Below are 12,562 nucleotides of genomic sequence, written 5' to 3' on the forward strand. Positions count from 1 at the left end.
TCAATACGGTTTTATTATAATTTTTTTTTTATATAGAACTGCTTAAATCTGACGCGCGAATCATTTTTTTTTTCATATAATGTAAGATATATAATGATAAAGTTATTTTGCATAAATCACTTGAGAATATTCTTGACTCTTTTCTTAGTTGGACGTTTTGCTACAGAAAAATATGATCATGAAAAATTTGAAGCGAATATTTACCTTAAGGTATCGTGTAATTGTACAACGCCTTTACTCTTTTCGATGAGGCTTTGAGTGGTGGTACGCTGTTTTAATAGCTGGTTGGGTCATATTAAGTATATTTCACTTGTTCCTAATTTATTCCACAGCTACCGAATAAATATACAAAATATTCTAAATGTTAACTTGATTTTTAATAACAATAATTATGTTTTTAAAAAAAAATGTATACATTTGTATAGTTATAAATATTTTTTCTTCTGAATGAAAAATTTCTGGAAATTTCTATAGGAAATTGTATGACATGGAAACATTTAATAACAATAATTAACATTTTGATTGACTAAACTAGACACTTGACTAAGTAATCGTTATAATGTATTTATGCTTTCAATCGCGATTCCATTCGAAATTCGCCTCTAATGCTATCTTGTAAGAACTCACTTCATTACTCACCCGTGTAATTTTAACAATCGACTTATGTTGATATACTATTTTGATGCGTGTATTCTTGTTATGTTATAATTATTACGGTCAATGTTTCACTTAATGACATTTCACGACTGTTTCCTGCGGTGTAATAACTCATATTACATAATAGTCGTATAACGATCGTGAAATGTCAGAATTTGATACGTGACATGTCTATGTATATAATAATAATAACATTTAAATTTAATTTTCGTCCGGGTAGGTACCACCCACTCATCAGGTATTCTACCGCAAAAAAGCAATGCTTGTTATTGTTGTGTTCGGGTTTGAAGGGTGAGTGAGCCAGTGTAATTACAGGCACAAGGGACATAAAATCTTAGTTGGTTGGTGGCGCATTTGTTATGTAAGCGATGGTTGACATTTCTCACAATGCCAATGTCTAAGGGCGTTTGGTGATCACTTACCATCAGGTGGCCCATATGCTCGTCCGCCTTCCTATTCTACAATAAAAATAAAATAAAACGATACGCTAACTAATAAATTCCAATTATTATGTTTGTTTGATAAATAGGCCCTTAGCCCAGCAGTGGGACATTCACAGGCTGTTACGGATAAATATCATTCGTGTCGTATCTATTCTATGTAGCGTTGGCGAAATAATCTGTGCCTTGTTAGAACTGAAATCCAAGCTAATCTTGGCCGTCGAGAGAACGCTTTCCTGATCTGATCGTCGCTCACGATTATAGTGACGACAAAAATATACATTGTGCACAGTACGATATTGCTTACTTATCAGATATCGTTCACGTTAAGTGCGATTTGTATGGAATGTAAACAGCGCCATCTAGTAACAAAAATCGGAATTGCATACAAAACGTCAACGCTATCGAATAATTAAAAAAATGTCGCACTAGGCACAGTTGACATAACATTATAACAGCGCAGTTTGGCTTTTAAAAAAATATTGTTTTTTTTTTTTCATTTAATTAACGTAAATTACATTTTTTATTGTATTACATAATAATATAGTGAACGATAATAATTTTATTGTAAATTCTGCAACGATGCAACTTTGAAGCGCCATTTCAAAGTTTATCGAGCTTCGTCCATTCGAACGCATTTTCTCAGGAAGTTGGAAATTAAAGGAATACACGTATAAAAACAGTGTTAATCGATTTTTTAACATTTCGCGCGTGTAATACAAAGCGAGTTCTTATATTTAAATACAAAATTAATGTCTTTTTATGTTTGGATAAATGTTTCCTTTGTGTACAAATTGGTCTAGAGTTGTCTATATATACTTGTATATAGAAATCTGAGAAATATATATCCTAAGTTTTAATCTGTCATTCTACGTGGATTTGTATTTTAACTAAAATATGTTTTGGCTTAATTATTAAAAATAATTCAAATAGATGTAATTCATGTTTTACTTTTAATACGGATGTGTACAGTTTGCTGAAATTGAAGAACTAAAAGTGCAGCGTATGTTTAAAATTGTATTTTTAAAACACAAAAATCGGTCGTACAATGAAATTTTTCTTACGTTCATAAAGATGTAGAACAATGACAACTAAAATTTTCTTTATATGGCATAAACAAAACTTTTTTTACTCTATATATAATTGAATTATATACCGTTTATTATATATTTACAGTATTTTTTTTTTAATCTTGCATGAATAATATGTTTATAAAGCTTTATATTGTAAAATTACACTATGAAAATAAACCGTCATTGTTCTACGTTTAATTATAATTAATTATCATATTAATTGTCAACGCACTTTTATTTATAAGTATAATATAATTTGTTAATTTGGTATCGTTTCGAATTATCATAGATAAGAAACTCACATTTTCGTTTAGTGTATTTTAGGAATATATTAAGGATCTATAAGTACTGCTCATTGACTTATCATATTATAAATAAATTAAAAAAAATATATGTATATTACATTTGCATTATTTGATGTTATTATGCAAAAATTACTTTATCTGTATCATATGTATCTGTTTAATATATGTATGTGCCACTTTAGTGTTCTACTTTAATTAACAAGGCGCTGTGTATTAAAACGATTTTATATAAAAAAAATATTAACTACTTAATACTTGTTGTATATCAATTATCAATTTAATTATTTCAAAATTTTCAATTATACTTGTTTGAATATCAGTTGTGATAATATGTTGCTATGTATATGTTAAGTTGGTAAAGATCAAAACATCTTAGGGACCGAACTCATCTGTAAGTAACTATATCGAGCACACTTTAGAAGTTAAGGTTTTCCAAAATTACCAATTCGGATGTATTGTGTTCGAAAGATTTTCTTATTTATAATAAAGCAAACAAATCGAGCTATCGACATTTTATATATTAAAAAATATATACAGCTTTGTATTCATACAAAAAAAAAAACAGTGGACCCCCTGTAATCCGACAAACATTTTGCAGGGCAGTGTTGGACTATTGAATTTGTCGGATTATAGAGTACTACCCAAGACCCCTAGTCCGGGATTTTTTTATAAAAGAGTACCTTGTAATCCGACAAATTCCAGATCTAATGATTGTACTCTGATGTACAAATCATATTTCATTATGTATGTCAAATTTAGTAAATTAAACAACACAATAGGGAGCTTACATTTTATTATAAAACTTACAAAAAATATGCAATAACTTTACATTAGAAAATAATCGTGTACAAACAAATGTACATACTAAAATAATTAAAAATTATGAATCATGTCAGATTACAGGGGGTGCCGGATTACCTGGGGTCCACTGTATTGTATATATTTTTCCATCAATAAATGTTGTATTAGTTAATTTTTGCATAACTACGTCCAATAATAATGTTCGAGACAAAACGCAGGTGTAAGTTCAGCTTTATAACATTGTTTTTATTCGTTAAATTATGTTTAGTTACTAGAAGTACATTGTTTTAATAAAACGTTACATCGTCGACTATATTTGAATACGAGGTGTAAATATCTAAAGATCGTAATAAACTTTTCTAAATCACTAATGTATTTTTTTTTCATGCAACACTATAAGTATACAATATAATATTCTTCATATGACAAATATGAGAACTTTCTAGATCAACCTTTTCTAATTGTTTTTGCTCAATGTTTTACTTTTCTTAGGCAAAAACAAAGCTTAAGAATTCTAAAGTAAAATCGATAATTAGTTGTTGATAAAAACAATAGTAAAAATATATATAAATTTTTAAAGATGAAATAATAAATTGGAAAAAAACTGACATTTAGAAAAAAAAATCTTTAAAATATATTTACTACAAAATAAAACAATCAAAAAATAAATTTAACAACATACAATATTTCAGTATCTTCTACGTCGTTTTCTCCTATTTTCTACTGGATAAAGAGTTAGTATTTTCCGTTCGGATTCTTGAGCCTCTTCTCTATCTACAAATGAACCGGAATATTTTTATCAAATATTAAATAAATACATTTATCATTCTTTATTGTTCACCAACAAACAGATATAAATTGTACACAAGAGACGGCTAATTACGACTGCCTCGTTGGTATAGTGGCTAGATGTAAGGCCGCAGACCCGGAGGTCCTGGATTCAAATCCCAAGTCGAGCCAATAAGAAGTTATTGGGTTTTTCTGTCGAAAATTCTCAATAGCAGCCCGGAGTCTGGAAGTTGGAAATGTGTGCCGTTGGTCCTGCGCCTGAATTCTTTTCGGTCGAGTCGAATTGCCGTTAGATCGTATTATGAGAGATAGGTCATAGAGAGTGCACCTGTGTTTGCGCACACACTTGTGCGCTATAATATCTCCTGCGCAGTTGGCTCATAAGATTGGATGTCGTGGGCGAAATCGGTCTGGAGGACATTATTAATAATGATATTAAATCCCTCTAATTATACCGCTTCACTAACCATGTAATTCTTCCCTCTAGTTAAAATATACAATAACTCGCTTTAATAATGGTATTTGTAAAGCGTGTCAGAAGGAAAAGTATGATCCGCGTGCGCGTATGTATCTATATATGTACTCTTTTGTAGCAAAGTGAACTCCACGCTGTTAGCACTATTCTGTAAGAAACTCGCAAAAAAGTTTCGTGAAATATCAGAAAGTGATATGCGACATTGACCATAATAATCTTAACATTACAAGAATATACCCATCAAAATAGTATTATCAACGTTTCACGGGTGGGTAGCCAAGTGAGTTCTTACAGAATCGCACTGCAGTTGATTTATAGCAATATTATAACTCACAAGCTTCTAACTCTGGACTATCTCGAAGCATTCTCATGTCAAATCCGATCCCATTACATGCTATATTCATAGACGTACCATCATTTATAGCTTTGTTTTCTACACCCAGTGTTGGTAATGGAGTGTAATTACCACCAAATAAGCTTATATAATCAACTCCGGTAGGTATAACATGGCTCTCTTTATCTGCACCATATTTACTTTCAAATGGTAAATAAAAGTAATCGTATATAATTAAATCTGAGGATTTTTTTTCTATTTCTTTAAAATATTTGAGTTTATTAGTATTGTTATTTATTATATAACCAGTTTTTTTAGCTTCACCCTCATCTATTAATTCGAAATCTGATGAATGATAATCGCTATCCGAATCCGCTGTCATATTTTTAGCGTCTTCATCTGAACTGATTGATATTATATCAGAAGTATACGTATGGTTAGAATTTTCATTATCGGATTCCTTGGAGATGTTTTCGGGTGAATTAACTTTAGTGTTATCATCTGCTTTTATACTATGAAGTATTTCGATATTGTTTTTTGAAATATATATCTTATTGATTTTAATTTTATCTTCAAAGTCACAGCATGCTTCATTATTAATAGGTGTTTTTTTGTTGACTTTTCGAAATTTTCGTAATCTGTTAATTTCTGTATTATCCTTAGGCGCAAAACATTCACCGGTTAAAGATGAAACTTTAATTTCGTCATTAATTTCAGGTATAATTTTAAGTTTTTTAGATATTAAGTCATTATCAGTTATCATTTTCCTGTTAATATTTAGATTTATTTCTTGATATGCTTTAAGTATATCTAAGCTGACTTGTGATTCTAACGAATTATTTTTAATAATGAAATTATCGTCTTTTTTATTTAACTTTAAAAACTTATTTAATTTTTCTAGTTTAACACATTCATTTTTATATTTGTAACAGTTTTCTATTCTTTCTGCTTTTTCATTAGAAACATTTATACTATTATTAACTAAATCTAAGACATCTAAATTTAATAGAGACTCCTTTAAATTCAAATTTTGTGCAATATTTTCATATTTTATTAATTTTTCTTTATGGAAATCATTATGAATTTTATCGAATTCCTTTAAGGCTAACATATGTCGCGGCGAATATTCAAGTGTGTTAAAAGTAAATTGCTTATCATTTTCATATATTTCACTATTATTTTCAACTTTTACGTTCTCTCTAGTATTTTGTATAGCATTGCTATCAATATATTGAGATTGTTTGGTACTATTTACAATATTAAAATCATTGTCATGAATGATTTTTTTTAGGTCTTCTTTGTCTTTATATTTATTTTTTGTGTCACTTGGTTGTGTGTTTACAGATTCATAAACAGAATTCATCTAAAATAATAATTTCAAATATATATACATAAAATTCAGTGGTGCTTGCCCGGGTTTGAACCCACGATCATCGGTTAAGATTCACGAGTTCTAACCACTAGGCCATCTCATCTCGTGGTTGACGGTGAAGGAAAACTGCATGTGTCTAATTTCATTGAAATTATGCCACATGTGTATTCCACCAACTCGCATTGGAGCAGCGTGGTGGAATAAGCTCCAAACCTTCTTCTCAAAAGGGAGAGAAGGCCTTTGCATATATATATATATATATATATATATATATATATATATATATATATATATATATGATAATACTAAAATACATAAGTGTAAGTTTTAAGTGGTAGTAATAATATTTATATAATAATTATTATATTTGTAAGTAGTTTTAATAGGTCAACTGACTGGTGCGTGGTATACGCAAGTTCAATCCAACCCTATTGGGCTATTATCACATTATCCTGATTGTTCCCAGAATGGAAAAACACTAAAATAAAAACACTAAAAGACAAACTTAACCTTTTTAAATCAAAACGACTTAGGAAAGTCTTTCGAAACAGTCAAATAACCAAAGATATATTTTCCCATAAAATATGGTGTATTAATTAATTAATAAAATAATTAAAAATTATTATTAATATAAAACGGGACTTTTTTTGTTTTTAATAATGTGAATTACTTTTATGCATATGCATAATATAAGTTACACTACTATTACTAATTCGAAGAAATAAAATTTTGTGTATTACGATTACTTTCTTAACATTGCGTAAATTATGAGTAATGAATGAATATGTTTACAAAGTAATGTTATATACATACTTACTTTTAGTAACAGTAGTCCTCGTAAAATTTCAATATTGTTTCACTTAATTGTTAAAATAAATATTATTTTAAATAAAATTTGTGATGAGAAACGGTATACTTTAAAATGGAGGGAAATTAATAATTATATTGTAGTTCAAATATTTTCTTTATGCAATTAGGCAATGGCATAACACCATACAGCCGAAATGATTTAAGTAATTTAAATAAAAAAGACAAAATATAACTTTGACACATTTATTTAATAATAATTATACATAATAATGTAAAATTTAAAATGCAAAATGTACAATTGTAACAGGCACTACTGTGGCAGTGCAGTTATGTTTTATTTTTAAGCGGCATTATAGCATTGCTAAAAAGTAAAGAGCAAAAATTAAAGATTCTTCAGCATTCTTATACCATAATTTTAACCTATAAAATAAATATACATTAATGGAAATATATTTTGTCACTTTTTGCCTGATTTCTTTATTCCACCACTAACAAGAGGGCCTTTCTGTGAAGCTTTAGCCTTGGCTTCCTGCAAAAGAAAAAATAAATAAAATTTGTATAATTCAAGGCAGATGCTGATTTATTTTAAATTAGAAAGTTATTATATTGTAGAAACAACTTTTTTATGGTTGACAAAAAATATTTTGTACAAATATTAGGTCCTTACATATGAAATTAGTGTTTTGTCGTACTGATCACTTTGATCTAAAATATCTCCTCTTTGGTTAAGAATACCAAATTCAAATTTATAAATTCATTTAGCTGGTACATTTGAGTTTTGAAAACAGTCATCCATTTGTTTTTTCCTCATTATTTTTTTCTTTGGCGTCGCTTATTACCCCACAATGGAAACATGAAATATCGGTATATTTACGAGTACGAGCTCTACCGTGGCACAAGTGCTGCAGAAACAGCTCGAAGGATTAATGATGTGTACGACGCTGGTGTCGCAAAAGAAAGCACGGTACGTTTTTGGTTTCAACGTTTTCGTTCTGGAAATTTCGACCTTCAGAACCAACCCCGTGGACGGCCGGTGACCAAAGTGGAAAATTAAGAATTAAAGGCTATTGTGGAAGCGGATCCATCACAAAGCACTTTAGAGATAGCTGCAGGCTTCAGGGTAAGTGATAAAACTGTATTAACACATTTGAAGCAATTCGGGAAAGTAAAAAAACTTGAACGATGGGTAACTTATGAATTGAGTGAATCGAACTTGCAAACATGCGACAACGCAAGACCACACACAGCACAACAAACAACCACTAAGTTAGATGAGCTACAACTGGAATGTCTGCGACATCCACCATACTCCCCGGACCTTGCTACAACAGATTACCATTTTTTCCGGAGTTTGGACTTCTTACAAGGAAAAAAATTCAACTCCGATGCAGCAGTCCAAACTGCCTTCAAAGAGTTTATTGATTCTCGCCTCCATGGTTTTTTTCAGTAAAGGGATCAATGAACTACCTATGAGATGGCAAAAGTGCATAGATAACAATGGTGCATACTTTGATTAATTAAATATATTTTACAAAAAAAAAAAAATTCACTTTATATTCCTCCCGTACAAAACGCCAATTTCATATGTAAAGACCTAATACATTTCTTAAAATATATATATTAAATATAATTTTTTTCAAAGTATCTAGGTAATTAATTTACACAACTGCATTTTTTCTATTTTCTCTTACAATACTTACTTCTAAAGCTTTTTGTTGCTCTTTTAGTTTCTGTTTTAGAGCTAAGTCATCATCGTCGAGTTCTTTCGATGATTTTTTCGGTGCCTTCAATGGCTTCTTCTTGCCTCCTTCACGTCCAGACATCTATAAATATTAAAAATATACTGTTTATACTAATTCAAAAAGATTGTGTAATATCAAAACCTAGACTGTAGACATAATTGTTTATAAATTATAGCTGTAATATCTGTATCTGTGGCAATGTACCATTAAGAGATAAAGGTTCTTAATTGAGAGTCTTATTACATTAACCTTTGGGTAATTATAAAACTATTAAGTCTATTTTTGACGCTACAACATGCTGTTCATAAATAATTGTCTAAGATTAGCTATATTACGAGTAAAATTATTCCTGTTATTTTTTTTTTAGGCAAATGATCAATTCAAAGTACTCGTATTTCAAAATAAAAAAAAAAAAAACGATTAATGAAAGGAAATGGGACACTCGGTTATGTCAGGAACTTATGACGTTATTTTTTAATAAAACAATTAAAAATTGCGACTAGTCGCTGTATGCATCGCGTAAAGATAGAGAAGAACAAGTTAAATATAATGATAATGTATGACATATTTTGAAAGTATAAAAACGTTAAGTATCAAAATAATATCAGTTTAATATGGCATTCGGCATTAAACGACGTAAATGACTCGCAATGCGTCGGTCTGAACGAATGCTTTTCAAGCTACACTAAAGAAATAACCTAAAATTTTAATTTTAGCTTTATAAATACAACAATTTTTGTTGAGATACATAAGTTAACCGTAAAAAGTTTATGAGTTTATAATATTAAAAGTAAGAATTACTTACGTTTTGTGACTAAACCGGGGACAATTTAGTGAATACGAAAAAGTAGCACACTATATTATATGACGTATTTGTGTTTTTTTAATTTGTATTTGACAACTGGCAGTAGCATTATGCCTAATAGTATGTCTCTGGTTAATATTGTCTATGTGTATATATTACGTTCGGTTCAATTCAGTATTAAATATGTCAACATATTGGTTTTTTATTTTATAAATATATAATATAATTACAGTTGTCATGCGTTTTCGAAATGGTTGGATACAATTACATATGTGTAAGCGAGCTTTTAACGGTTTTTTAATTACCTGCATACATTAAATATTTGTAACTATTGGTCCCTAAGATATGAAGATGCAAAATAATTTTTATTTATATTTAAGTCTTACACATAATATGACTTTATTGATTGCTCGATTTATAAAACTTTTAAATATTATGATACTGCTCATCAGTGATCTTCTTCTACGGGAAATTAAGTAAATCTTGAAATGTTTAAAATGAGCAATATTTATGTTGATAATAATACATCACCATCCGAAATATAATTTATTTTATGTAGAAGTAATTTGAAGTCACGGATATATGTTATTATCACAATTGCGCTTTATTCTCGTTTATCTTTTAATTATACGTATTAATTTCTATAAAGCTATCCGGCACAGACCCTACTCATTCATTTAACCAAAGACGATGATTTTCCCATAAACAATTACTATATTTTAATTAGCTAGACATGTTTCGAACAGGATACAGCTTTTATCTATTCTTATACTTATAATAAAAATGCAACTGATCGTTGTCTGTACATGGAAGATATATGAAATGAACTATTAGGGGCCTTTATCAGCGCAATAGAACCCAAAACAATGATTGTTAGAATTTTTGTCTTTTTGTCTGTGTGTTGTGTGTGCACGCTAATCTTAGGAACGGCTTTATTGATTTGGGTGCGGTTTTCTCTGTAGTATTGTGGCAAAGTACACTAAAAATGTAGTGTTTGTTTTATTTCAATCGGCTTATAAATAAATAAATTATGTCAATTTAAAGTATCATGTCAAACATTTATTCGTAAAAAAGGCTATAAAATAACTGTTCAGTTAAATTGGCTGAAACTTTAGCTACCTAAATAAATATAGTCTGTAAAATTATGATCATTGAAAGTTTATGGGAACAAAACAAAGTTAAAAAATGGATCAAGGATTTAGATTCTATTAATGTAAGTTGAGCTCAGATCTATATGATCAAACAGATTAAATAGGGTTTCAGCTTATGCTGGACATTCGTCCGTTAAACGTGTGTATATGTAGAGCGCGCCGACTGCCACGCTGTTGCCTATAAGATTGAGTTAAATGCAGCGAACGCAGGTATGTTGGAGACGCTTGGCGATCCTTGGTAACGGGGACCTGGTAAGCCTATGTCTGTATTCGTTTGTAATATATTTTTTTTGGGTAGTGGCTTATTAAAAAAAACTGTACTGTACATATTAGGAATAAAAAAATATAACAATATATGTATATAGATTTAAGGAAAAGCTGTTTTTCTCATGTTGCCCTATCTAGATAAAACTAAAAATGTTGTATACACTGAAATATTATAAGTCTACTCTTAGTGATTTCTTTAAGTTATACGCGTTTGAAACCGCGGGCACAGTATATTAATAATTTTAGATCATCTTAATTTATCAGGTAGTTTAAATACTATCCGTTTGAAATGTTTCTGCGAGGTACTCGTATGTGCGTATTTTTTGTATTAAAAATAGAAACACACTTCATGATGAGATTTTAACGAAAAATACAATATGTATTAAAGGCATAAGTAAACTAACGAGACATGCAATTTCATGCCATAAAAACTGATATTAAAATTAGCTATAAGCCATAACGGTATACCCTTTGAAAAATGTAATCGTCGGGAAACGGGGTCGGTATGAAAGCTAGCACAGTGCTGGCAAATTGTGTTTGAAGGTTCGCTTCCTGCATGCACTTAGCGCGCGTCACGGTAACACATTACACCTAACTGTAATTGTCAGGAATTTATTCTAATTAGGATCTCGAATTCGCGAAAAATAAATGAATATAACTTTGTATCGAAAGCATTGTAATAAAACTCCTAAAATGTTATGCTGTGAGTAAATCATTTCCCTTAGTTGACTCCCAGAAATTGGGAGAGAGTTAAAATAAGTCATTTTTTGTAACAACAAAATATTCGAAATCACTTGACAGACTGACGTCATATATGGTAGGTGCGGGTAATAAGGCCCGTCGGGTAATCGTCGGATCGTATTCGCTTGAAGTCACCCTTGTAGGTATTTAACGCTCATAGATGTTGCTTCAAACTTATCGCCACGTTTTCGCTTGTTGTTATGTTACATAATTCATCGAGAGGAGCAGTTGCGCGACTCAAATAATAAGAATTCGTTCGAATCAATCGTAAGTATTTTTTTAAATATTATACTTATATTATAAATATTCACCTTTCAGTTTTCTTTTATTCTTGGTTTCTATGAACTTGTTGCTTAAAAAATGTATCATGACTCTAATAATTATTTATTTAATCTTTATTTGTGCATGGTGTCAGCGGGTATTAAGGCCTACCGAGTTTATTCGTAGGCCTTATTACCGACTCTCCTTTTTTGTTCAAACATTTGTCTGTTTTAACAGTTTATTTCATTTATTTTTATTTTTTTACAACCAGGGTAATCATTTGTGTGCATGAACATGTCTGTTTGCCCTGAGTCTGGTTGTAATTATCTATATAAGTATGTATTTACGAAAGAAAAGTAGTTTATGTAGTATATCCATATATCCATAGTACGAGCTCTGCTTAGTTTGGGATCAGATGGCATTGTGTGAAGAATGTCCCTATTATATTATTTTATAACTGCGTGCTAATTGGTTTATTATTTCTTTTAGTAACTACAACCGCGATGCCTCCCAAGCGAGTATCGTGGTCTGAAAATGAT

General features: G+C 30.0%; 1 protein-coding gene across 1 annotated transcript; it reads right to left on the bottom strand.

The window, feature by feature from the left end:
• Positions 1-7,285: 7,285 nt before the first annotated feature.
• Positions 7,286-9,714, bottom strand: LOC126779157 (translation machinery-associated protein 7 homolog). Its single transcript, XM_050503031.1, has 3 exons — positions 9,604-9,714; positions 8,757-8,879; positions 7,286-7,585 (listed from the first exon to the last, which is right to left on the bottom strand). The coding sequence occupies exons 2-3, from the start codon at positions 8,877-8,879 to the stop codon at positions 7,514-7,516; spliced, it is 195 nt and encodes a 64-aa protein (XP_050358988.1). The 5' UTR covers positions 9,604-9,714; the 3' UTR covers positions 7,286-7,513.
• Between the last annotated feature and the right edge of the window lie 2,848 nt (positions 9,715-12,562).

The sequence above is a fragment of the Nymphalis io genome, chromosome 28, assembly GCF_905147045.1.
Source record: "Nymphalis io chromosome 28, ilAglIoxx1.1, whole genome shotgun sequence".
In the NCBI taxonomy this organism is placed as follows: Eukaryota; Metazoa; Arthropoda; class Insecta; order Lepidoptera; family Nymphalidae; genus Nymphalis; species Nymphalis io.

Bases quoted from the DNA above. Each gene is read 5' to 3' on its own strand.
- LOC126779157 (XM_050503031.1), bottom strand. From the start codon at position 8,879: ATGTCTGGACGTGAAGGAGGCAAGAAGAAGCCATTGAAGGCACCGAAA. The intron at 7,586-8,756 runs GTAAGTATTGTA...TTTCTTTTGCAG, and splicing joins AGCAACAAAAAGCTTTAGAA to GAAGCCAAGGCTAAAGCTTC.